At 44.2% G+C, this 27,278-nt stretch overlaps 2 protein-coding genes across 2 annotated transcripts in view; one reads left to right on the top strand and one right to left on the bottom strand.

Annotated features, from left to right (window-relative positions):
• The window catches only part of LOC106588962 (ATP-dependent DNA helicase Q4), a 29,600-nt gene extending 14,199 nt beyond the window's left edge, over nucleotides 1-15,401 (bottom strand). The window contains exons 1-9 of the mRNA XM_082970234.1: nucleotides 15,266-15,401; nucleotides 5,263-5,348; nucleotides 5,116-5,149; nucleotides 4,714-4,814; nucleotides 4,211-4,363; nucleotides 2,748-3,997; nucleotides 2,438-2,537; nucleotides 1,008-1,185; nucleotides 521-640 (exon numbers count right to left, since the gene is read on the bottom strand). Of these exons, the coding sequence (XP_082826360.1) occupies nucleotides 521-640; nucleotides 1,008-1,185; nucleotides 2,438-2,537; nucleotides 2,748-3,997; nucleotides 4,211-4,363; nucleotides 4,714-4,814; nucleotides 5,116-5,149; nucleotides 5,263-5,346 (2,020 nt within the window). The 5' untranslated portion in view covers nucleotides 5,347-5,348; nucleotides 15,266-15,401. The remainder of the gene's footprint in view (nucleotides 1-520; nucleotides 641-1,007; nucleotides 1,186-2,437; nucleotides 2,538-2,747; nucleotides 3,998-4,210; nucleotides 4,364-4,713; nucleotides 4,815-5,115; nucleotides 5,150-5,262; nucleotides 5,349-15,265) is intronic.
• A 602-nt stretch (nucleotides 15,402-16,003) lies between these two features.
• Nucleotides 16,004-27,014, top strand: brp16 (brain protein 16; the record flags this gene model as incomplete). The annotated part of the gene is given in 6 exon segments (NM_001139648.1): nucleotides 16,004-16,567; nucleotides 19,820-19,920; nucleotides 20,133-20,231; nucleotides 24,641-24,732; nucleotides 24,972-25,094; nucleotides 26,604-27,014. Coding segments are annotated over 6 exon segments (1,143 nt in total). The 5' UTR covers nucleotides 16,004-16,025.
• Nucleotides 27,015-27,278: the final 264 nt, after the last annotated feature.

Raw genomic sequence — 27,278 nt, 5'->3', positions numbered from 1 at the left:
CAGAAGGACTCCAATCAAGTTGTAGAAACATCAAGGATGATCAATGAAAACAGGATGCCCACCTGAGCTCAATTTCAAGTCTTATAGCAAAGGGTCCGAATACTTATATAAATAAGGTATCTGTTTTACATCTTTAATAAACATGCAACATTTTCTAAAAACCTGTTTTTGCTTTGTCATTATGGGGTATTGTGTGTAGCTAGACGAGGAAAATTGTTTATTTAATGCATTTTAGAAAAAGGCTGTAACGTAACAAAAGGTGTAAAAAGTCTAGGGGTCTGAATACTTTCCGAATGCACTGTTTATATGTCCCAAACAGCACCCTATTCCCTTAATAGTGCCCTAGCTTTGACCATCGCACATAGGGCTAAGGACAAAAGTAGTGCACTATATAAGGAATAGGGTGCCATTTGGGGTGCACCCTTGGGGATATTTTGATTGAGATTGAGGGGAGAATCTGCCTGCCTCAACATTTTCACTAATGTAGATCTCATCGCCAGACGGGGTGACAATAGCATACCCCGAGGCTCGGAACGCAGAGTTCCCGTTGCCCGGGCAACTTCTTCCAAGGTTGGCAGTTCGAAGGGCTCCTCAACCGCAGATGCCTCATCAGCAGCAGCACTGTCTACTGGAGCTGCAACTGGAAACAGGAAGGGCACAACAGGTTAAATATTAGAATATATAAAATTCACAGGATACAGGGATGTATTCAGTAGGGAGAAGCATTCAAAAGATGAAAATGACTCTTGCACATGTAAAGGACAGCGAATCAGATCTGTTGAGCAAAATACATTTCCAACTGAACGTTCTGCAATGTTGCACCTTCCTCAACAGACCCCAGGTGCATCAAAGAAAACGCTTTAGCACAGTATTTCTTATGCATAAAGACAACCGTGATGTGGTCAATGAAACTAGTTCCTGAAGAACCACTCATCTAAACAAGCCAATTTAGCTACCACAGCTTCAGTCGTCACACGCCATGTACTGTCTGTCCTGTAACCTCTCACCTCTGCCCTTGCAGTTCATAGCCCAGTGTCCTGTGCCTCCGCACTTGAAGCAGGTGTCCCCTGGACGATTGAACCCTCCGAAGCCGCCTCTAAACCCTCCTCTGCCTCTTCCCCCTCTAAACCTTGAGTCTGGTCCTCCAAACCTCTCCCCCTTTAGCTGGAACTTCTCCATGGTCAACTGAAACAGAGCAAAAACAGGAGAAAATGTGCTTATATATATATATATATATTATATATTTATATATATATTATTATATATATATATATATATATATATAATATATTATATATATATATATATATTATAGTCTTCCTAGACAGGGACTGTATGCTGTAAAGTATTCAGACCCCTTGACTTTTTCCACATTGTTACGTTACAGCCTTATTCTAAAATGTATTCAATTGTACACAAAATAACCCAGAACGACAAAGCGAAAACAGGTTTTAGAAACCCGATGGTCACTCTGACAGAGCTCCAGAGTTCCTCTGTGGAAATGGGAGAACATTCCAAAAGGACAACCATCTCTGCAGCACTCCACCAACCAGGCCTTTACTGTAGAGTGGCCAGACAGAAGCCACTCCTCAGTAAAAGGCACATGACAGCCCACTATGAGTTTGCCAAAAGGCACCAAAAGGACTCTCAAACCATGAGAAACAAGATTATCTGGTCTAATGAAACCAAGATTGAACTCTTTGGCCTGAATGCCAAGCGTCACATCTGGAGGAAACCTCGCACAATCTCTACGGTGAAGCATGGTGGTGGCAGCATCATGCTGTGGAGATATTTTCAGGGGCAAGGACTGAGAGACTAGTCAGGATCAAGGCAAAGATGAACGGAGTAAAGTACAGAGAGATCATTGATTAAAACCTGCTCCAGAGCGCTCAGGACCTCTGACTGGGGTGAAGGTTCACCTTCCAACAGGACAACGGCCCTAAGCACACAGCCAAGACAACGCAGAAATGGGACAAGTCTCTGAATGTCCTTGAGTGGCCCAGCCAGAGCCCGGACTTGAACTCGATCAAACATCTCTGGAGAGACCTGAAAATAGCTGTGCAGTGACGCTCCCCATCAAACCAGACAGAGCTTGAGAGGATCTGCAGAGAAGAATGGGCGAAACTCCCCAAATACTGGTGTGCCAAGCTTGTAGCGTCATACCCAAGAAGACTCGAGCATGTAATCGCTGCCAAAGGTGTTTCAACAAAGTACTGAGTAAAGGGTCTGAATACTTATGTAAAATTTCATTTTTTTATACATTTGCAAACAATTTGCTTTGTCATTATGGGGTAGTGTGTAGATTGATGAAGGTAAAAAAAAAAACGATTTAATACATTTTAGAATAAGGCTGTAACGTAACAAAATGTGGAAAAAGTCAAGGGGTCTGAATACTTTCTGAATGCTCTGTATGTACCAACTGTAGTAGTTTCCTTACCTGCTTCCGTAGGCCAGAGCCCCTACATGCGTATCCTTTGACATGAGACTTATTTTTCAGGTTGATCTTTACAAAGTTACAGTCCGAGTTCTTGGTGGGTCTGGACAGATGAATGGTGCGAAAGAAAAATCACATTAATACAAAACAATTAGATTATTAAAAATAAGATAGTTATGATAATTACAGTCAATGAGGAATATGTATTTAAAAAAAGGGGCTCTCGAGAGTGCATAGATCAATTTGTCAATCTAAATAATATTGATTGATGAAATATATTAGTAGTCTAAGGGTAATATAGAGTATAACCCACTTAGGTCTCATTGTGTTGCTCCCTCTGTTCCTGGCAGCTTTGACATCTTCCTCATCCACCTCTCCTAGGAGGTTCTCCTGTGGAACCCTTGGTTTCTGCTTCACTGCTTCCTTCTCTGTGACGTCACCATTCTCCTGCTCGCTAGCATTTCCATCACCCGTCTGAGCCTTCTTCTTCCTCGCTCTGGGGGCTTTTTTAGGACTCCTGCCATCAGCTGTAGCCTCTGTAACCTTTTTGGTTCTCCTCCTCTTTTTCACCGCCCCCTCTTTCTCTGTGTCATCAGGGTTCTCTCCATATGTGGCGTGGTCCCTTTGCCTCTTTTGGCCCTTTTTCTTCGTACCTTTCTTCTCCGTCCCAAGCTCGTCACCCTCGGCCTGCTGTGGTGGCTGCGTCGACACCTCCGCCTCCTCTTCAACCCTTCCTACCCGGCCTTTTCTGGCCCTTGCTCGAGATTTCTTGGCGGTGGTGGCGCCGACGGCTGTCTCTTCTGAAGTTCCGCCCTCGGCCTGTCCTCTGAGACCTGGTCTGGTTTCTCCATCCTTTCCCTCTCCGGAGCCAGACCCTAATGAGGAGCGTTGTCCAGTGGACCGCAGACTGGCTGGGTCTGCTGCAGACGTTACGCCACAACCAATTTTGGGCTGTTGCTCGTCTGAAAAAGGCAGATCCTGTGGCATGGTACTCTTGGAAGTCCTCTCCCCCAGGAGAGTTGTCCCTTCGGTCTGCCTGGAAGGTATGACAAAGGAACTGGCGGCACGTCCTGGGTTCTCTCCCTCACCAACGCCTCCCCCTTTGGCCTGCGGTGAACCTACCGCCGACACCACGGCGAGAGACAAATTACCCACAACGGGCTTCTCCACGATACCCACCTCGTCAAACACCTGACATCTCTCGAGCCAGCTGCTGTCTACAGAGGTCAGCCTCTTGGTGAAGGTCTGTCTGAGCTGCTGGGCCCTGCTTCCTGCCTGTCTGTCTGATGAGGATGCCCCCGCTGCAGGAGACCACAGCTTGGAGGGTGTGAAGGCTGGTAATGGCTCAAAGGGCTCCTGCGGCGGCTGCTGTGGGTGTTCTGTCCCCGTCTGCACTGGACAGGCCAGAAGGTGTGGACGTGTGTTGGCTGGCTTTAGCAGAGGGGATAACAGTGTATCGCTGCCTGCAGCACCAGCTGCAGGGTTTGGGCTCTGGCCGTCTTTCCAGGACTTCAGAGGTGTTCGACGTGGCGTGAACGACTTCTTCAGAGAAACCGGTCTCTCCTAGAAACAGTTTATAGCGCAGGAAAAATGTATATATTCAAAATGGCAGAGGTCCAAATTCCCCACATCTCCATCATCACGTTAACTAGCAATTGCAGTTTGCATTTTATATTAACAGTCTTGGTCTATGGATGCAAAATCAAATGTATGCAACAGAGTTTGCTAAAAGCAACGTGTGGTACTAGACACAGCCAAACTACACACAGACTGTACCTTTGTTAGAGCTCCCACGTTTGACTTGAGCTTCATGCCAAAGTACTGGGCCGAGGCTTGGAGGGACTCCCTGTCCTTGGGCGTCAGCGTCAGTTTGGGGGCAGCCACCGGCATGCTCTTACGGTTCAGGTGAGTGCCCCAGCAATCGGATTCCTTCAAAGAGAAAACATATTAAAAAAGGGTATTCTTCAACAACAAAAATAATAATACATTTAACTAGGCAAGTCAGTTAAGAACAAATTCTTATATTCAATTACGGCCTACCGGGGAACGGAGGGTTAACTGCCTTGTTCAGGGCAGAACAGATTTTTACCTTGTCAGCTCGGGGATTCAATCCAGCAACCTTTCGGTTAACAAAGTGGTGAATGGGTATGTATCATTCATTTAAAGGTTTTTTTAAAAATGTATGAAAAAAAATCACATATTGCCCCTTTAAACACAGTTAACTAATAAATGTGGATGACAAGTGTTATAACAATATAATTCCACTGAACATAACCTACCTTCTCAGATGACTGAGTCTGTGCAGTTGGTGTTGGGTCTGTATGCCCATTGCTGCTGTTTTCTTTTGCTTGCTTGAGTGTTCGATATTCTTTGTAGAGCTCTGTGAAACACACACAGAAACACAAAACTCAAAGCAATGCATTTTAGTAACTGAAATGAATTATAGAAGAATACCTGAGTCCAATTCAGTAGGCAGCAAACTGAAGCAACCCGGCCAAAACAGGGAGGGAGGGACCTACCTGAATTTGTCCAATAAGAAACGTTTTGTGTTTTTATTAAATCGGTTGCTAAATGTTTTGCTATGGTGATAACCAATGAACACAGGCCAGAGAACAGCAACATTTCTCCCCTGTGTTTCAGTTCTGATTTTTCAGCCAGTTAAAATATTGGCATGTACTTACTTTTGGCCTCTTCTGGAGCTCCGTCAATATCACCCTGAATAATAGGACACAACAGTGAGGAAGACGATATGAGTTAGTTACTGTAGGTGTCTGGTGAGTAATACATGATCATTGAATAGTTCATTACAGATAGATAACATAGAGTACCTTGTTGGGCTTTCTTTGATGTTCTTGAACAAATGACTGCTCCCAGGTTTTCAGAAGAATCTTCACATCATTGTATCGATCCATCACTGTGTAGGAATAAACGTTTGTTGAAATGACAAATAAGCAATATTATAAAATCACCAGCGATTTCAAATGTTAGAGTTTGGAGAGTTTGTGCAAGTTATCTAGTCAGTCAGGGATTTCAACTGTATCCAAACAGCTGGCTCTCATGACAATAAAACTGCAGGTCAGACAATGCTATGATTCATTATAAACGTAAAGTAGCGACCTATTGTTTTAGACAAGAGCCATATATGAGACTAGAAATGAAAATGTAGTAGGGCTGGGCGAAATGGACAAAATACCATATCACAGTATACATTTTTTTTATTTGACGGTATTTTATGTTTTTTTTAATAATAAAATAAGTTCTACATGTGCTTTATGAGTAGTGAGTGATCCCAGGGTGCTTTATGAGTAGTGAGTGATCCCAGGGTGCTTTATGAGTAGTGAGTGATCCCAGGGTGCTTTATGAGTAGTGAGAGATCCCAGGGTGCTTTATGAGTGATCCCAGGGTGCTTTATGAGTAGTGAGTGATCCCAGGGTGCTTTATGAGTGATCCCAGGGTGCTTTATGAGTGATCCCAGGGTGCTTTATGAGTAGTGAGAGATCCCAGGGTTCTTTATGAGCAGTGAGTGATCCCAGGGTGCTTTATGAGCAGTGAGAGATCCCAGGGTGCTTTATGAGCAGTGAGAGATCCCAGGGTGCTTTATGAGCAGTGAGAGATCCCAGGGTGCTTTATGAGCAGTGAGAGATCCCAGGGTGCTTTATGAGCAGTGAGAGATCCCAGGGTGCTTTATGAGTAGTGAGAGATCCCAGGGTGCTTTATGAGTAGTGAGTGATGCCAGGGTGCTTTATGAGTAGTGAGTGATGCCAGGGTGCTTTATGAGTAGTGAGAGATCCCAGGGTGCTTTATGAGTAGTGAGAGATCCCAGGGTGCTTTATGAGTAGTGAGAGATCCCAGGGTGCTTTATGAGCAGTGAGTGATCCCAGGGTGCTTTATGAGCAGTGAGTGATCCCAGGGTGCTTTATGAGCAGTGAGTGATCCCAGGGTGCTTTATGAGCAGTGAGTGATCCCAGGGTGCTTTATGAGCAGTGAGTGATCCCAGGGTGATTTATGAGCAGTGAGTGATCCCAGGGTGCTTTATGAGTAGTGAGTGATCCCAGGGTGCTTTATGAGTAGTGAGTGATCCCAGGGTGCTTTATGAGTGATCCCAGGGTGCTTTATGAGTGATCCCAGGGTGCTTTATGAGTAGTGAGAGATCCCAGGGTTCTTTATGAGCAGTGAGTGATCCCAGGGTGCTTTATGAGTAGTGAGAGATCCCAGGGTGCTTTATGAGTAGTGAGTGATCCCAGGGTGCTTTATGAGCAGTGAGTGATCCCAGGGTGCTTTATGAGCAGTGAGTGATCCCAGGGTGCTTTATGAGCAGTGAGTGATCCCAGGGTGCTTTATGAGCAGTGAGTGATCCCAGGGTGCTTTATGAGCAGTGAGTGATCCCAGGGTGCTTTATGAGTAGTGAGTGATCCCAGGGTGCTTTATGAGTGATCCCAGGGTGCTTTATGAGTGATCCCAGGGTGCTTTATGAGTGATCCCAGGGTGCTTTATGAGTAGTGAGAGATCCCAGGGTTCTTTATGAGCAGTGAGTGATCCCAGGGTGCTTTATGAGCAGTGAGTGATCCCAGGGTGCTTTATGAGCAGTGAGTGATCCCAGGGTGCTTTATGAGCAGTGAGTGATCCCAGGGTGCTTTATGAGTAGTGAGTGATCCCAGGGTGCTTTATGAGTAGTGAGAGATCCCAGGGTGCTTTATGAGCAGTGAGAGATCCCAGGGTGCTTTATGAGCAGTGAGAGATCCCAGGGTGCTTTATGAGCAGTGAGAGATCCCAGGGTGCTTTATGAGCAGTGAGTGATCCCAGGGTGCTTTATGAGCAGTGAGTGATCCCAGGGTGCTTTATGAGCAGTGAGTGATCCCAGGGTGCTTTATGAGTGATCCCAGGGTGCTTTATGAGTGATCCCAGGGTGCTTTATGAGTGATCCCAGGGTGCTTTATGAGTGATCCCAGGGTGCTTTATGAGTGATCCCAGGGTGCTTTATGAGTGATCCCAGGGTGCTTTATGAGTGATCCCAGGGTGCTTTATGAGTGATCCCAGGGTGCTTTATGAGTGATCCCAGGGTGCTTTATGAGTGATCCCAGGGTGCTTTATGAGTAGTGAGTGATCCCAGGGTGCTTTATGAGTAGTGAGTGATCCCAGGGTGCTTTATGAGTAGTGAGAGATCCCAGGGTGCTTTATGAGCAGTGAGTGATCCCAGGGTGCTTTATGAGCAGTGAGTGATCCCAGGGTGCTTTATGAGCAGTGAGTGATCCCAGGGTGCTTTATGAGTAGTGAGTGATCCCAGGGTGCTTTATGAGTAGTGAGTGATCTCAGGGTGCTTTATGAGCAGTGAGAGATCCCAGGGTGCTTTATGAGCAGTGAGAGATCCCAGGGTGCTTTATGAGCAGTGAGTGATCCCAGGGTGCTTTATGAGCAGTGAGTGATCCCAGGGTGCTTTATGAGCAGTGAGTGATCCCAGGGTGCTTTATGAGAGTGAGTGACCCAGGGTGCTTTATGAGTGATCCCAGGGTGATTTATGAGTGATCCCAGGGTGCTTTATGAGTGATCCCAGGGTGCTTTATGAGTGATCCCAGGGTGCTTTATGAGTGATCCCAGGGTGCTTTATGAGTGATCCCAGGGTGCTTTATGAGTGATCCCAGGGTGCTTTATGAGTGATCCCAGGGTGCTTTATGAGTGATCCCAGGGTGCTTTATGAGTGATCCCAGGGTGCTTTATGAGTGATCCCAGGGTGCTTTATGAGTGATCCCAGGGTGCTTTATGAGTAGTGAGTGATCCCAGGGTGCTTTATGAGTAGTGAGTGATCCCAGGGTGCTTTATGAGTGATCCCAGGGTGCTTTATGAGTGATCCCAGGGTGCTTTATGAGTAGTGAGTGATCCCAGGGTGCTTTATGAGCAGTGGGTGATCCCAGGGTGCTTTATGAGCAGTGGGTGATCCCAGGGTGCTTTATGAGCAGTGAGTGATCCCAGGGTGCTTTATGAGCAGTGAGTGATCCCAGGGTGCTTTATGAGCAGTGAGTGATCCCAGGGTGCTTTATGAGCAGTGAGTGATCCCAGGGTGCTTTATGAGCAGTGAGTGATCCCAGGGTGCTTTATGAGTAGTGAGTGATCCCAGGGTGCTTTATGAGTAGTGAGTGATCCCAGGGTGCTTTATGAGTAGTGAGTGATCCCTGGGTGCTTTATGAGTAGTGAGAGATCCCAGGGTGCTTTATGAGTAGTGAGAGATCCCAGGGTGCTTTATGAGTAGTGAGTGATCTCAGGGTGCTTTATGAGTAGTGAGAGATCGCAGGGTGCTTTATGAGCAGTGAGAGATCCCAGGGTGCTTTATGAGCAGTGAGTGATCCCAGGGTGCTTTATGAGCAGTGAGTGATCCCAGGGTGCTTTATGAGCAGTGAGTGATCCCAGGGTGCTTTATGAGCAGTGAGTGATCCCAGGGTGCTTTATGAGTAGTGAGTGATCCCAGGGTGCTTTATGAGTAGTGAGTGATCCCAGGGTGCTTTATGAGTAGTGAGTGATCCCAGGGTGCTTTATGAGTAGTGAGTGATCCCAGGGTGCTTTATGAGTAGTGAGTGATCCCAGGGTGCTTTATGAGTGGTCCCAGGGTGCTTTATGAGTAGTGAGTGATCCCAGGGTGCTTTATGAGTGATCCCAGGGTGCTTTATGAGCAGTGAGTGATCCCAGGGTGCTTTATGAGCAGTGAGTGATCCCAGGGTGCTTTATGAGCAGTGAGTGATCCCAGGGTGCTTTATGAGCAGTGAGTGATCCCAGGGTGCTTTATGAGCAGTGAGTGATCCCAGGGTGCTTTATGAGCAGTGAGTGATCCCAGGGTGCTTTATGAGCAGTGAGTGATCCCAGGGTGCTTTATGAGCAGTGAGAGATCCCAGGGTGCTTTATGAGCAGTGAGAGATCCCAGGGTGCTTTATGAGCAGTGAGAGATCCCAGGGTGCTTTATGAGCAGTGAGAGATCCCAGGGTGCTTTATGAGCAGTGAGAGATCCCAGGGTGCTTTATGAGCAGTGAGTGATCCCAGGGTGCTTCATGAGCAGTGAGTGATCCCAGGGTGCTTCATGAGCAGTGAGTGATCCCAGGGTGCTTCATGAGCAGTGAGTGATCCCAGGGTGCTTCATGAGCAGTGAGTGATCCCAGGGTGCTTCATGAGCAGTGAGTGATCCCAGGGTGCTTCATGAGCAGTGAGTGATCCCAGGGTGCTTCATGAGCAGTGAGTGATCCCAGGGTGCTTTATGAGTAGTGAGTGATCCCAGGGTGCTTCATGAGTAGTGAGTGATCCCAGGGTGCTTCATGAGCAGTGAGTGATCCCAGGGTGCTTCATGAGCAGTGAGTGATCCCAGGGTGCTTTATGAGTAGTGAGTGATCCCAGGGTGCTTTATGAGTAGTGAGTGATCCCAGGGTGCTTTATGAGTAGTGAGTGATCCCAGGGTGCTTTATGAGTAGTGAGTGATCCCAGGGTGCTTTATGAGTAGTGAGTGATCCCAGGGTGCTTTATGAGTAGTGAGTGATCCCAGGGTGCTTTATGAGTAGTGAGTGATCCCAGGGTGCTTTATGAGTAGTGAGTGATCCCAGGGTGCTTTATGAGTAGTGAGTGATCCCAGGGTGCTTTATGAGTAGTGAGTGATCCCAGGGTGCTTTATGAGTAGTGAGTGATCCTAGGGTGGCAACACATATATTCTAAGTGATTTCAATGAGTCTTTCTCCATTCTGGTTGTTTTATAGTGTTCTATTCAACCAAAACAAAATTAATTGTTTATCAATTTCTGTATTTCCTGCAATCATTTCGCACCACCTTATAGGCCTTATTTTTTACCAAATGTTGCAATTGCGATGTGACTTGCGATTTAGAGCAAAACAATTGGGTGAACTGTTGGCATCATGGAAATATGATTATAGAATTAGAATAGTTACAATATAATAGTGGGCGTTTTAAATACAGTGTTTGACATGACAACGAATGAAAATGCCAGGGAGGAGTTATTGTGACAGGGTAGAAACCAAAGTAGTGTTTCCTAGGGGACCCAATTATCTTTGGTTACATTAAAATGTTTTCTGTTAGCTACTTCATTTTGCTAACATATTCATGCTTTGCGTATTCCTTTTTGATTTAGAAGATACTGTTGCACAAACAACATTCACTGGTATTATCAGGCTGTACAGCTAATTACGTTTGTTCTGACGCAGTACTGTACATAGCTAGCGATTAGCATTAGTAGCTAACAAGATTTAGAGCCAACTTGCTAAGAAAATGTCACCGATACTTCTGCATTGACCATGTAGACTGAACGCAAGTGTCTCTGGTTGAGGAACAACACATGCGCTCCTTGAGTGACAGGGGACAAGGCTAGGTCTGTGTGGAAAGCGGCGAGAGAGAGAGGTGACAGTATTCCCTCCCAAATATGCCCCCTCTATACACAACTATTTTACGTTTACATTTTAGTCATTTAGCAGACGCTCTTATCCAGAGCAACTTACAGTAGTGAACGCATACATTTCATACATTGTTTTCTCCGTACTGGTCCCCCGTGGGAATCGAACCCACAACCCTGGCGTTGCAAACACCATGCTCTACCAACTGAGCCACACGGGATATTGACTATGACAAAACAACCAACAAAAATGTGTCACAAGTACTGCAGCTCTGTACATAGTCAATGGTAGTCTTCAAGGAGACTCATATGGTAGGTACATCTACAGCTCATCTCTTTGCAGTAGTACCGTAGATTACTTTATCACTGACCTCAACCCAGAGTGTCTCAGAGCGTTCACAGTCAGCCCACTAACACCCCTATAAGATCACAGCAAAATCACAGTCTACATGAACAGAACAATACTCAAATCACAAGTCATCAAAACCAAAGGAACTACATAATATTAAGAAATGCTATAGATGGAAGGAAAGTAGTGTAGAAACCTACCAAAAAAAAACAATTAGGAAACAACAAATTCAATCCCTTTCAGACAACTTCCTGGACAAAACATGTCACTGTAATAGTGAAGGTGTAAACTTGGCAGCAGAAAGCCTTAACAATATATTTGACCTCTCAGCTTCCCTATCAAATCAAAAAAAAATGTCAAGCAGACAACCTAAGAACATTTTAAACAATGACAAATTGAGAAACCAATCCAACCAAAATCATAGAGACCCAGAAAACATGAGTCTACGCCTTCACTATGGTGAATCACTAAAACAATACAGAAAAACACTACGGAAAAAGAAGGAACAGCATGTCAGAAATCAGCTCAATGTCACCACTTCTGGGAAAATTAGAACGCACTAAACAAACACAAAGAGTTATCGATCCAAAATGGAGATGTATGGATAAACCACTTCTCCAATCTTTTTGGCTTTATAACGAAAAACAAACAGCAAAAACATATACATGATCACATTCAAATCTTAGAATCAGCTATTAAAGACTACAAGAACCCACTGGATTTTCCAATTACCTTGAATGAGCTACAGGACAAAATACAAACCCTCCAACCCAAAAAGGCCTGTGGTGTTGATGGTATCCTAAGTAAAATAAAATATACAGACCACAAGTTTCATTTGGCTATACTTAAAAAAAAAAATTTAAAAAAAGATTTCATCCTCAGCTCTGGCATCTCCCCCAATATTTGGAACCAAGGACTGATCACCCCAATACACAAAAGTGGAGACAAATCTGACCCCAATAACTACCGTGGGATATGGGTCAACAGCAACCTTGAGAAAATCCTCTGCATTATCATTAACAGCAGACTTGTACATTTCCTCAGTGAAAACAATGTACCGAGCAAATATCAAATTGGCCTTTTACCAAATTTCCATATGACAGACCACATATTCACCTTGCACACCATAACTGACAAACAAACCAAAACAAAGGCAAAGTCTTCTCATGCTTTGTTGATTTTTAAGCTGTGAAAGATCTGAGAGACAAGGCAAGAAGGGCCTTCTACGCCATGGAAAAGGAACATAAAATTTAACATACCAATTAGGATCTGTCAACCCCAAAAAGAATAATACTTTAATCAGTTATAGAACCCATTGCTTTTTATGGTTGTGAGGTCTGGGGGTCACTCACCAACCAATAATTCACAAAATTGGACAAACACCAAATTGAGACTGTGCATACAGAATTAGGCCCGATACCCACAAATGATCAAAATCCAGAAAAGAGACGTTCAATTCTAGAACCACCTAAAAGGAAGCGATTCCCAAACCTTCCATATAGCCATCATCTACAGAGAGATGAACCTAGAGACAAGTCCACTAAGTAAGCTGGTCCTGGGGCTCTGCTCACAAACAGACCCCACAGAGCAACACAATTAGACTCAACCAAATTTGTGAGAAAACAAAGATAATTACTTGACACATTGGAAAGAATTTACCAAAAAAACAGCAAACTGGAATTCTATTTGGCCTTAAAACAGAGTACACAGTGGCAGAATACCTGACCACAGTGACTGACCCAAAATTAAGGAAAGCTTTGACTATGTAGAGACTCAGTGAGCATGGCCTTGATATTGAGAGAGGCCGCCTAGGCAGACCTGGCTCTCAAGAGAAGACACTGCCCACAAAATGAGGTGGAAACTGAGCTGCACTTCCTAACCTCCTGCCACATTTATGACCATATCAGAGACACACATTTCCCTCAGATTATACAGACCCACAAAGAATTCCAAAACAAATCCAATTTTGATAAGCTCGCATATTTATTATGTGAAATACCACTGTGTGTCCACACAGCATCAAGATTTATGACCTGTTGCCACAAGAAAGGGCAACCAGTGAAGAAGAAACATTGTAAATACAAGCCATATGTGTTTACTTATTTTCCCTTTTGTACTCTAACTATTTGGACATCATTATAACACTGTACATAGCCATAATATGTCATTTGAAATGTGTCTATTCCTTTGAAACTGAGTGTAATGTTACTGTTCATCTTTGATTGTTTACTTAACTTTTGCAGAACTGCCAATATGCACGCATTTTGCGTAACAACTACGCAATTCTCTGTCCATGTACGCAGGTACGAGATCCGAGTTAAAAGTACGCAGACATGAACAGGGCCTGATTATTTTTTTTACATTTTAATAAAAAATAAATCCACGGAGTAAATCTAACATCCCGATTCTCGAGCTGCAACACACAGACATGTACGGAGTTGTGTCAACGGACATGTATTAATCTCCATCATTATAACCCCGGTGTCTGGCCGTCCTCCTGTTTGTTGTGATGCTGAGTTTGCCGACCGTCAGCCGTACGTAAACACATGGACAAATCCCTTTTCGAACCGGTGTTGTGGAAAGGTAAACACCAATTGTTTCAAGCTAACGTTAGCGAACATAATATGGACATTCAGTGGGCTCTAAAGTGCCAGCAATTCACTCGCATTTGCTAGTGAAATAAATTAAATGTAAATACGAAAAATAACGGGTCGCATTTGTGCGAGTGTGATATACATTTAATTCTGCGTCCCATTAGTTGTATTTTCCACATAACATTACTAGGATCACGCAACCTGAGACTATGATCCACGTCACAAAAAGCATTACAAAAGTATAATCAAAAATCAATAAACATCTTGTCATTAAATGGAGTGGGGAGTTTATAAGACTTCGCGATGAAGAATGACAGTGTCAGGTATTAGCTATAGAGGCAATGCTTCTAAAATGCCTTTGCACTAGATTTGAGATTTTATAAATTCCGAAAATCTGAAATGCGCTACAAAGAAATCCAATAGGCACCTTTACATAGGCTGAAACACCGGGCTCGTCTAGCGAACAACGTTCAGATTCCCTTTGCGGTAGCGTACTTAAATCTTTGTTTAGCCAGTTTGCGGTCTATGTCGATGTGATCATTTGTTTTTTCAAAATGATTTTGCTTTCAGTGTTGATTAGGAACCGTGTCTAAAAAGCCAATACTTCGAGCTGGCCCTAGTGATTGGGCCTGTTTGAGAGGTGACAAGCGTTCCTCTACTATAGAGACTAAACTTGGGGGCCAATGCAAGCTGGATCTGAAGACCTACAATTAATGTGTCAAAAACGTATTTTATTCTGCAGTAGACTACATGTTGCTGAAATTTCCATTTGGAGATGTGCTCCTCCAGCATGCAGTGGTCGCTGACATTGCCAACAGGCAATAGGCAACAGGCAACTTTATCATGGCACGCTTTCCCTGCGTTATTTCTGAGGGAGCCTCTGTTGATCTGGTGAAAGATGAGTTTAGACTCTTAAGCAACAACCTTTGAGCAGTCTGGTCAACATGCGCACGGATCAGGCCTGGAGATAAATCCGAACTAAGGGGGGGTACCCTATAAAAACACCCCCCCCTCCACCAACCACCAGGATGCCTGGCTTCAGAACATTCCAGGCATGTCCGTGATTGACAGATAGCAGGTTGATTGGCATGTCGGACCCCGCTGGGTACTGGTAAGTACAACACAACCAACGAATAACATAACACACAGCTGTCTGTGCGAGTCGCTACAATATGTGTCCCATGCCAACAAAGCCCTTTGAATTGGTTTCAATTGAGTTGAGTGAGAGAGGACTCAAGTAGCGAAGTAAACTATAAAAATGGACGTTACGCACGGCGTATCACATTCAAATACCTTTATAGAAGGTAAAGTAAAAACACAATCCCGTCCGTGCATCAATACCGGTATATCGTAAAATACTGTATAGTATACCGCCCAGCCCTAAAATGTAGGCAAGCTACACCCACAGATAGAAAGAACAATGGGTTTGTTTAAAAACATCTTTGCTACAACAGTTGTTTCAAAAAGTCCAAATATACCGTAATCTCAAGCAAAATAAATTCGAAGTTTCTTACCTGACTGCTGGCAATAAGAATCCTAAACGCTGCTTTGAAAGAGCCTAAATCAGCTTCTTACTCCAGGAGGATGATATGTCGTGCTGAGCATATGTTGTTTCCACCATTTTAGCGCGCTTTAAAATGACATGCAGTAATCTACCAATCGAAAGGCTGCTGAGAAAATGAAACCAATCAGAACTAAGGATTACTTTTGGAAGCGGATATATCTGTATTGTCTGTAATCCTATTGGAGACGCAAAATGTCAAATGCGGAAGTACGTATTGATCAGCATGGAACTGCCCATGTGGATGAGGTGAGTGTGCGTCATAATAAACGTTTGATCAATGTTACAGAACCGCACGATTGGATTTAAATCCTGAAATATGTATCAAGCCAGCTATCTACGTTGTTTTATATCGTTTTAACAGTCGAGGAATTCGGGTGGTTTTATATCGCCTGAGATATAGAAACTAACGTGAACCCATGTTCGACCGGCTAGCTAGCGCGATCGAAAGGACTCCTATGTGATCATGCTATGTGACAGTATGAGTTTAATGTAACTTTTACTGACTTTGTCATTTTATATTCACCATGTATGTTTATGTTGTGTTCTAGCTACATTGTATCTAACCAGTTATCATTGGTCTAATTTTCCTCTCTGTCTTTGTAGCAAGCTTTTCTTTACACTTGTGGAATTGTAACCCTGTATCTTGTGACTGTCAACTTTTGGATTAGTGAAGATTTGGATTGACCATCACACATTGCCTGTCCACCATCATGTTGAGTGACGTGGAGGCAAAAGAGCTGCTGTCCTTCCTCACCCTGAACACCAGGCCGGACGTCAAGGGCCAGGCCACAGAGTACATCTTGGGCCTATCAGGCAACAGGGACGGCTGTCGCTACCTACAGTCAAAACCTGACTTCCTTAAAGCCCTGGTGACCCTCACCACCGACCCCTCTATCGCCATCGTCAAAGACTGTTACCACTCTCTCATCAACCTCTCGGCTGACGAGACCATGCACCAACCGCTGGTGAAAGACGCTGACTTCCTCCCTATGTTGTTTAAAAACCTCCTGGACCCAGAGTTTATGTTTGCAGATCGTATCTGTACGATCCTTACTAACCTGTCGCGGCACGTGAAGACGTGTAAAGAGGTGTTTAAGGCTATGCAGGCGCAGGAGATAGGTCTGACGCAGATAGTGGAAATCTTCTGCACTGAGGGCTACAACAAGCAGGTGTCACTCCATTACCTGGGCCCCCTCCTCTCCAACCTGACTCAGCTGCCCGAGACCAGACACTTTATCCTGGATAGGGAGAGGTCAGTGGCTGGGTGCTTAGCTCATGAGATCCAGGTTTAGCCTAGGCTAGGTTATGTCTTTTGACTTTTCTCATCATCTGGTAAAACATGCAATACATATTTTTTTTTTCACCTTTATTTAACCAGGTAGGCAAGTTGAGAACAAGTTCTCATTTACAATTGCGACCTGGCCAAGATAAAGCAAAGCAGTAAGACACATACAACAACACAGAGTTACACATGGAGTAAAACAAACTTACAGTCAATAATACAGTAGAAAAATAAGTCTATATACAAGGTGAGATAAGGGAGGTAAAGGCAAAAAAGGCCATGGTGGCAAAGTAAATACAATATAGCAAGTAAAACACTGGAATGGTAGATTTGTAGTGGAAGAAAGTGCAAAGTAGAAATAGAAATAATGGTATGCGAAGGAGCTAAATAAATAAATACAGTAGGGGAAGAGGTAGTTGTTTGGGCTAAATTATAGATGGGCTATGTGCAGTGATCTGTGAGCTGCTCTGACAGCTGGTACTTAAAGCTAGTGAGGGAGATGAGTGTTTCCAGTTTTAGAGATTTTTGTAGTTCGTTCTAGTCATTGGCAGCAGAGAACTGGAAGGAGAGACGGCCAAAGGAGGAATTGGCTTTGGGGGTATATATATATATATCTGCCTGCCTGCTGGAGCGCGTGCTGCTATGGTGACCAGTGAGCTGAGATAAGGGGGCACTTTACCTAACAGGGTCTTGTAGATGACCTGGAGCCAGTGGGTTTGGCGACGAGTATGAAGCGAGGGCCAGCCAATGAGAGCGTACAGGTTGCAGTGGTGGGTAGTATATGGGGCTTTGGTGACAAAACGGATGGCACTGTGATAGACTGCATCCAGTTTATTGAGTAGGGTATTGGAGGCTATTTTGTAAACGACATCGCCGAAGTCGAGGATCGGTAGGATGGTCAGTTTTACGAGGGTATGTTTGGCAGCATGAGTGAAGTATGCTTTGTTGCGAAATAGGAAGCCAATTCTAGATTTAACTTTGGATTGGAGATGTTTGACGTGAGTCTGGAAGGAGAGCTTACAATCTAACCAGACACCTAGGTATTTGTAGTTGTCCACATTCTAAGTCAGAACCGTCCAGAGTAGTGATGCTGGACGGGCGGGCAGGTGCGGGCAGCGATCGGTTGAAGAGCATGCATTTAGTTTTACTTGTATTTAAGAGCAGTTGGAGGCTACGGAAGGGGAGTTGTATGGCATTGAAGCTCGTCTGGAGGGTTGTTAACAGTGTCCAAAGAAGGGCCAGAAGTATACAGAATGGTGTCGTCTGCGTAGAGGTGGATCAGAGACTCACCAGCAGCAAGAGTGACACCATTGATGTATACAGAGAAAAGAGTTGGCCCAAGAATTGAACCCTGTGGCACCCCCAGAGACTACCAGAGGCCCGGACAACAGGCCATCCGATTTGACACGTTGAACTCTATCAGAGAAGTAGTTGGTGAACCAGGCGAGGCAATCATTTGAGAAACCAAGGCTATTGAGTCTGCCGATGAGGATGTGGTGATTGACAGAGTCGAAAGCCTTGGCCAGGTCAATTAATACGGCAGCACAGTATTGTTTCTTATCGATGGCGGTTACGATATCGTTTAGGACCTTGAGCGTGGCTGAGGTGCACCCATGACCAGCTCTGAAACCAGATTGCATAGCGGAGAAGGTGCGGTGAGATTCGAAATGGTCGGTAATCTGTTTGTTAACTTGGCTTTCGAAGACCTTAGAAATGCAGGGTAGGATAGATATAGGTCTGTAGCAGTTTGGGTCAAGAGTGTCCCCTCCTTTGAAGAGGCGGATGACAGCAGCTGCTTTCCAATCTTTTGGAATCTCAGACGACACGAGAGGTTGAACAGGCTAGTAATAGGGGTTGCAACAATTTCGGGCAGATCATTTTAGAAAGAAAGGGTCCAGATTGTCTAGCCTGGCTGATTTGTAGGGGTCCAGATTTTGCAGCTCTTTCAGAACATCAGCTGACTGGATTTGGGAGAAGGAGAAATATGGAAGGCTTGGGCGAGTAGCTGTGGGGGGTGCAGTGCTGTTGACCGGGGTAGGGGTAGCCAGGTGGAAAGCATGGCCAGCCGTAGAAAAATGCTTATTGAAATTCTCAATTATAGTGGATTTATCGGAGGTGACAGTTTCCTATCCTCAGTGCAGTGGGCAGCTGGGAGGAGGTGTTCTTATTCTCCATGGACTTTACAGTGTCACAGAACTTTTGAGTTTGTATTGCAGGAAGCACATTTCTGCTTGAAAAAGCTAGACTTGGCTTTTCTAACGGCCTGTGTATATTGGTTTCTAACTTCCCTGAAAAGTTGCATATCACGGGGGCTGTTCGATGCTAATGCAGAACGCCACAGGATATTTTTGTGTTGAAGGGCTGTCAGGTCTGGGGAGAACCAAGGGCTATATCTGTTCCTGGTTCTAAATTTCTTGAATGGGGCATGCTTATTTAAGATGGTGAGGAAGCATTTTTTTTTTTTATTACCAGGCATCCTCTACTGATGGGATGAGGTCAATATCCTTCCAGGATACCCGGGCCAGGTCGATTAGAAAGGCTTGCTCGCTGAAATGTTTCAGGGAGCGTTTGACAGTGATGAGTGGAGGTCGTTTGACCGCTGACCCATTACGGATGCAGACAGTGATCGCTGAGGTCTTGGTTGAAAACAGCAGAGGTGTATTTAGAGGGCAAGTTGGTTAGGATGATATCTATGAGGGTGCCCGTGTTTACGGCTTTGGGGTGGTACCTGGTAGGTTCATTGATAATTTGTGAGATTGAGGGCATCAAGCTTAGATTGTAGGATGGCTGGGGTGTTAAGCATGTCCCAGTTTAGGTCACCTAGCAGCATGAGCTCTGAAGATAGATGGGGGGGCAATCAGTTCACATATGGTGTCCAGAGCACAGCTCGGGGCAGAGGGTGGTCTATAGCAGGCGGCAACGGTGAGAGACTTGTTTTTAGAGATGGATTTTAAAAGTGGAAGTTCAAATTGTTTGGGTACAGACCTGGATAGCAGGACAGAACTCTGCAGGCTCTCGCTGCAGTAGATTGCAACACCGACCCCTTTGGACGTTCTATCTTGTCTGAAAATGTTGTAGTTAGGATGAAGATTTCTGTTTTTTTTTTTTTAGTAGACTTCTTGCCTAAAGAGATGTCAAACTTCCTGCCCAATAAGTGTTACCTGTCTGTTCCCTGTCCAATGAAGATGCCTGTTCTTTGTGTGTATGTTTGATGGTCCACAGATGTGTAGTGCAGAGACTCCTTCCCTACATACAGTACGAGGCCTCCACAATCAGACGAGGGGGAGTCATTGGCACTCTGAGAAATTGTTGCTTTGACCATGGTAAGGGATGAAAAGACACACATGCATGTTTTTGGCTGTAGGACAGTCAGTTTTAACCTTCTTAGTTCATGCCCGTTTTGTGTTGAATTGAAGAGGATTCATTTTCGTTAAATGTTGTAGCTATGTTGGCCTTTGACCTTGTAATGTATGTTTCCAAGAAAGGGTAAGAGGGGGAAAAAAAGTTACTGATTTGGATATCTTATTTCCCCCAGCTCATCATGAGTGGTTGCTTAGTGATGCGGTGGACATTCTGCCTTTCCTGTTGCTGCCTCTCGCTGGGCCTGAGGAACTCTCTGACGAGGAGAATGAAGGTAAGGAGACACCACGGCATGGCAAAAAGTTTCTCATCTCCCTGCAGAACAGACAGGCTCCAGCTGCAGCAGACAGTGTATCATGTACTGTACCAGGCACTGTGATTTCAGATGGTTCAACAGTCCTTAAATACATCCTCGGCCCTAAAGAGTGAAGTTGCCCCTAGACCAGTGGTATTCACACTTTTTCTCTAGTTAGTACGCACTGACATGGCAGGTTAGTTAGTATACACTGATATAACAGGTTAGTTAGTATACACTGATATAACCGGTTAGTTAGTATACACTGATATAACCAGTTAGTTAGTTACATACTGATATAACAGGTTAGTTAGTAGACACTGATATAACCGGTTAGTTAGTAGACACTGATATAACCGGTTAGTTAGTAGACACTGATATAACCGGTTAGTTAGTTACATACTGATATAACAGGTTAGTTAGTTACATACTGATATAACAGGTTAGTTAGTTACATACTGATATAACAGGTTAGTTAGTATACACTGATATAACAGGTTAGTTAGTATACACTGATATAACAGGTTAGTTAGTTACATACTGATATAACAGGTTAGTTAGTAGACACTGATATAACAGGTTAGTTAGTTACATACTGATATAACCGGTTAGTTAGTTACACACTGATATAACCGGTTAGTTAGTTACACACTGATATAACCGGTTAGTTAGTTACACACTGATATAACCGGTTAGTTAGTTACACACTGATATAACCGGTTAGTTAGTTACATACTGATATAACAGGTTAGTTAGTTACATACTGATATAACAGGTTAGTTAGTTACATACTGATATAACAGGTTAGTTAGTTACATACTGATATAACAGGTTAGTTAGTTACATACTGATATAACAGGTTAGTTAGTATACACTGATATAACCAGTTAGTTAGTTACATACTGATATAACAGGTTAGTTAGTATACACTGATATAACAGGTTAGTTAGTTACATACTGATATAACAGGTTAGTTAGTAGACACTGATATTTTTTATTTTATTTCACCTTTATTTAACCAGGTAGGCCAGTTGAGAACAAGTTCTCATTTACAACTGCGACCTGGCAAATATAAAGCAAAGCAGTGTGACACAAACAACAACACAGAGTTACATGTGGAATGAACAAACATACAGTCAATAACACAATAGAAAAGTCTATATACAGTGTGTGCAAATGAAGTAAGATTAGGGAGGTAAGGCAATAAATAGGCCGTAGTGGCGAAATAATTACAATTTTGCAAATAAACACTGGAGTGATAGATGTGCAGAAGATGAATGTGCAGTTAGAGATACTGGGGTGCAAAGGAGCAAAAAATAATAACAATATGGGGATGAGGTAGTTGGATGGGCTATTTACAGATGGGCTATGTACAGGTGCAATGTTTGGTAAGGTTCTCTGATAGCTGATGCTTAAAGTTAGTGAGGGAGATATGAGTCTCTAGCTTCAGTGATTTTTTTTTTTGCAATTCGTTAGTCATTGGCAGCAGAGAACTGGAAGGAAAGGCGGACAAAGGAGGAATTGGCTTTGGGGGTGGCCAGTGAAATATACCTGCTGGAGTGCGTGCTACAGGTTAGTGCTGCTATGGTGACCAGTGAGCTGAGATAAGGCGGGGCTTTACCAAGCAAGGACTTATAGATAAACTAGAGCCAGTGGGTTTGGTGACGAATATGAAGCGAGGGCCAGCCAACAATGGCATACAGGTCACGGTGGTGGGTAGTATATGGGGCTTTGGTGACGAAACAGATGGCACTGTGATAGACTGCATCCAATTTCCTGAGTAGAGTGTTGGAGGCTATTTTGTAAATGACATCGCCGAAGTCAAGGATCGGTAGGATAGTCAGTTTTACAAGGGTATGTTTGGCAGCATGAGTGAAGAATGCTTTGTTGCGAAATAGGAAGACGATTTTAGATTTAATTTTGGATTGGAGATGCTTAATGAGTCTGGAAGGAGAGTTTACAGTCTAACCAGACACCTAGGTATTTGTATTTGTCCACAAATTCTAAGTTAGAACCGTCCAGAGTAGTGATGCTGGGCGGGCAGGTGTGGGCAGCGATCAGTTGAAGAGCATGCATTTAGTTTTACTTGCAATTAACAGCAGTTGGAGGCCACAGAGGAGAGTTGTATGGCATTGAAGCTCGTCTGGAGGTTATTTAACACAGTGTCCAAAGAAGGGCCAGAAGTATACAGAATGGTGTCGTCCGCGTAGAGGTGGATCAGAGACTCACCAGCCGCAAGAGTGACATCATTGATGTATACAGAGAAAAGAGTTGGCCCGAGAATTGAACCCTGTGGCACCCCCATAGAGACTGCTAGAGGTCCGGACAACAGGCTCTCCGATTTGACACACTGAACTCTGTCTGAGAAGTAGTTGGGGAACCAGGCGAGGCAGTCATTTGAGAAACCAAGGCTGTTGAGTCTGCCGATAAGAATGCGGTGATTGACAGAGTCGAAAGCCTTGGCCAGGTCGATGGATACGGCAGCCCAGTATAGTCTTTTGTCGATGGTGATTATGATATCGTTTAGGACCTTGAGCGTGGCTGAAGTGCACCCATGACCAGCTCGGAAACCAGATTGCATAGCGGAGAAGGTACGGTGGGGTTTGAAATGGTCGGTGATCTGTTTGTTAACTTGGCTTTCGAAGACCTTAGAAAGGCAGGGGAGGATGTCTGTAACAGTTTGGGTCTAGAGTGTCTCCCCCTTTGAAGAGGGGGATGACCGCGGCAGCTTTCCAATCTTTGGGAATCTCAGAAGATACGGAAGAGAGGTTGAACAGGCTAGTAATAGGGGTTGCAACAATTGCGGCGGATAATTTTAGAAGGAGAGGGTCCAGATTGTCTAGCCCAGCTGATTTGTAGGGGTCCAGATTTTGCAGGTCTTTCAGAACATCAGCTGTCTGGATTTGGTTGAAGGACAAATGGGGGAGGCTTGAGCAAGTTGCTGTGGTGGGTGCAGAGCTGTTGACCGGGGTAGCCGTAGAAAAATGCTTATTGAAATTTGCTATAATCGTAGATTTATCAGTGGGAACCGTGTTTCCTAGCCTCAGTGCAGTGGGCAGCTGGTTATGTAACCGGTTAGTTGGTTGACACTGATATAACCGGTTAGTTGGTTGACACTGATATAACCGGTTAGTTGGTTGACACTGATATAACCGGTTAGTTGGTTGACACTGATATAACAGGTTTGTTGGTTAGCACGTAGACGCTGGCACAGCGGGTTAGTTGGTAGGCGCTGGCACAGCGGGTTAGTTGGTAGGCGCTGGCACAGTGGGTTAGTTGGTAGGCGCTGGCACAGCGGGTTAGAGCAGTGATATTCAAACTTTTTCAGCGGGGATCCCATTTTTGGGGGGGACAGAATTTCTCGGTCACCTTTTTTTTTTTTTTCCTCAAGAATTTCTTGCGATCCCGCCCCAAATCTAATGACAACCTTAATCATAACATTTTGAGTTTTACGTCAACAAATAACCTTCAATTTGTTGAATTTTTAGCTCTTATCAAAATGAATAAAAAACAATAAATACGTTTACTCAATATTTTATTTCAAATTGTCTTTCTCAAAAACGTTTGAATATTTTCTGTCCTGATCTTAACTATTACTGTTCTGTATTGTTTCATGTTCTGTGTTGACCCCAGGAAGAGTAGCTGCTGCTTTTGCAACAGCTAATGGGGATCCTAACAAAAAGTATTGTCCCTCCTCCCCCAAAACATTTTGGCAACCCCACTGCAGTTTCCTCGATTTTGAGTCAGTTTGACATTTTACCCACTAATGGTTGTATTAGGGGAAGGTTATCTAATATCTATACCTAGGGGTAACTTCAGAGCTCATTCCTATTCCCAGCTGCAACAGGAAATCATTGTGCCTGTGGCATGAGCGTGTCTGCTGCAGTTGCCCTCTCCTCCATAGGGCGCAATGTGTTTGTTCTGTGCAGATGGCAGGTGGAATTTCAAGGCACTGTGTATTTGTCCCCACCTTGTGCATGGAGAGTTGGTAAAATGTTTTACATCACAGTAACGTCAGAGGGACCCAAATAGAAAATGTTGAAGATCCTTCCAAGGAAGTTTTACTGTACTCAGCCCGGGGTTCTTTAATTTTAAAGGCAGTGGTCACGTAAAAATAGTTAACTTTTTCATTTGTTTTGTTGTTTTATAGTCTTGTGGCACATGGCCACGTTAACCAGTCTTTATAGAAGGCTACACAGCCTGAGATGCTAGAGAATAATTCATAAAGAGATGGTGGGCATCACAGGCCCACAGTTTGTACTGTGAACAACATACATTGATTAAAAACACTTAAACTCCTTTATAGCCTACTGCTAATGTAATACAGTAAGATATCTGCATTAAAATGTAGCCTAATTCTGATGGTACATTATTCCTATTCAATGAAGGGTTACCCGTCGACCTCCAGTACTTGCCAGAGGACAAGAAAAGAGAGGAGGATCCCGACATTCGCAAGATGCTCATTGAGACCATGATACTGGTTGGTGTACCCAGCAGTCAATACCATGCCATGCTTCCACCAACACTTCAAATCAAAGCTTATTTGTCGCGTTTACAGATTTGCAGATGTTACCACAGGTGCAACGAAATGCTTTGTTTCTGGCTCCAACACTTAATCATCTTTGTCACTAAACCAGAAAAGCTCTTTTTGTATAACCCAAAGTGATTTTAACAGCTGGAAATACTCCTAACTTGACATTTTTCTCTTGATGCACCCAGCTGACTGCGACCCAAGTGGGCCGGCAGTTTCTGAAGGCCAAGAACACCTACGCCATCATGAGGGAGTTCCACAACTGGGAAAAGGAACCTCACGTGGCCGCTGCTTGCGAGAAGTTTATACAGGTAAACTACGAATATACACAGAGTATAACAAACATTAGGAACACCTTCCTAATATTGAGTTGCACCTCCTTTTTCCCTCGGAACAGCCTGAATTCATCTGGGCATGGACTCTACAAGGTGACACGCGTTCCACAGGGATGCTGGCCCATGTTGACTCCAATGCTTCCCACAGTTGTCATGTTGGCTGGATGTCCTTTGGGTGGTGGACCATTCTTGATACACATGGGGAAACTGTTGAACATGAAAAGCCAAGCAGCGTTGCAGTTCTTGATACAAACCAGTGTGCCTGGCACCTACTACCATACCCTGTTCAAAGACACTTAAATGTTGTTTTATCCATTCACCCTCTGAATGGCACACATAACAATCCATATCTCAGTTGTCTCAAGGCTTAAAAATCCTGATTTAACATGTCTCCTCCCCTTCATCTACACTGATTGAAGTGGATTTAACAAGTGACAACAATAAGGGATCATAGCTTTCACCTGTCATGGAAAGAGCAGGTGTGCTTAATGTTTTGTATACTCTGTGTGTAATTTAATGTGTGTTAGGTTTATACTAAGATCAACAAACGGTTGCTGTAATTCTGAGGCAAACCTCTGCAGTTAGGGTTTAGGTTCACCCTATTAAATCAACCCAGAGCAATCTCATGGTGAGCTGCTGCTGCGTTATTCACAAGCAAGTCCAGATTTTCCAGCTGTCGTCATGGCACCTTGGTAACCAGTACGTTCGGGAATTGCATGGCTTCTTGTTGTGCTTGGTAAGACACCCCAGTCTACAATGCCAATTAATCTCATGACATGTCAATACTCTGAGTGCTGAAATTTACTGCAGCGGCTGACTGAGGAAATAGAATTTGTGTCCCAAATGGCACCCTAGTCCCTACATAGTGCACTACTTTTATGCGGGGCCCTTGGGCAAAAGTAGTGCACTGTAGGGATCCATTTAGGACACAGACAGGATGTTCTGATTGGCTGGAAAAAGCTTCCACTGTTCCTTCCCTGCATAGTGCCTGCTCTGCTGTGGTAGTGGGGAACGACTGAGTGGAAAAGATGTCACTCGGTCTTGGATGACACCCTGATACACTCCATACAGCTCGGAGATCCCTTTTGAGTTCTGGTCCAGAGCTATAGGTTCAGTCTTTAGCTACCCAGACAGTTTAATTGCAGTCATAAAGCATATAAATCTAGCGAGTTGAAATCCGAGCATGATATTTATCTAAGATTAATGGTCTTTTTATGCTGAAGCTTGCGCTTAACAAGGCTGTAACATATTACTTAAAAATACCACTTTTTCCCCCTCCAGTTTTTCCTAATTTTTGGAGCACGTCCTGATGCCGTTTTGACGTTTCTTGAGCTAATTTGTTGTCAATTCCAGTCTGTAGTAATGTTGAGGATGTCATTGGAATATTTTGCTCTCTACAGTTTTTCACACTTAAAGTAAGTCTATGTTAATGTGTTTGCCACCAGCATTGATGTATCCTTTTTTGTATGTGCGTGTCTCTGTCAGGTGCTGATCGGGGATGAACCGGAGCCAGGCATGGAGAACTTGTTGGAGGTGGAGATTCCTGAGGATGTGGAGGTGAAGCTCAAAGACATGGATGCCAAGGAGCAGGAGCAGTTGGAGAAGGACCAGGAAGATCTGTTAAATCCAGACAAGCCCCAGCAGTGTGCTGGCATAGTGAGGATGATGTAGCAGGGAGGTCTTTTCTACATTTCATCTGAGCCACCATCTGATGAACAATGGAACCAAACCAACTGCTGACTGGAATGAACACAAGATAATTCTCGCCATCACAACAACAAACTTGCATGTAAACAGGAGTTGGGAAGGACTGGGTTGTATTTTCACATGTAAATTCAGACAACAAAAGTCAAGTAACTAACTATTAAAATAATCAAACTTTGTTTTTAACGAAAAGAGTCTGTCCTTGATTTATTTTCTGTAGGAACCCCAAAATGTTTGAGTTCTAAATGGAATCACATTTGAGCCCATAGTAGTCCATGGTAACATAATCCATGGTTAGCAGCCCCTAGGCTAGTAGCCAGGAGTAGGAATCCTCAGGCTGCTGTCAGACAGTTTACCTGTGCAGCTGCCTGTTGGGGTGCTGGTCCTTACGGGCTGAGCCGGGCTTCCTGATGTTAGGTATGTTGTGGAAGGGCTTGGGGGCGGAGGGCTGCCACT

The sequence above is a fragment of the Salmo salar genome, chromosome 27, assembly GCF_965601325.2.
Source record: "Salmo salar chromosome 27, fSalSal1, whole genome shotgun sequence".
Taxonomy (NCBI): domain Eukaryota; kingdom Metazoa; phylum Chordata; class Actinopteri; order Salmoniformes; family Salmonidae; genus Salmo; species Salmo salar.
Note: the sequence above shows the minus strand (reverse complement) of the source record. Positions and strands in the feature narration are given on the sequence as shown.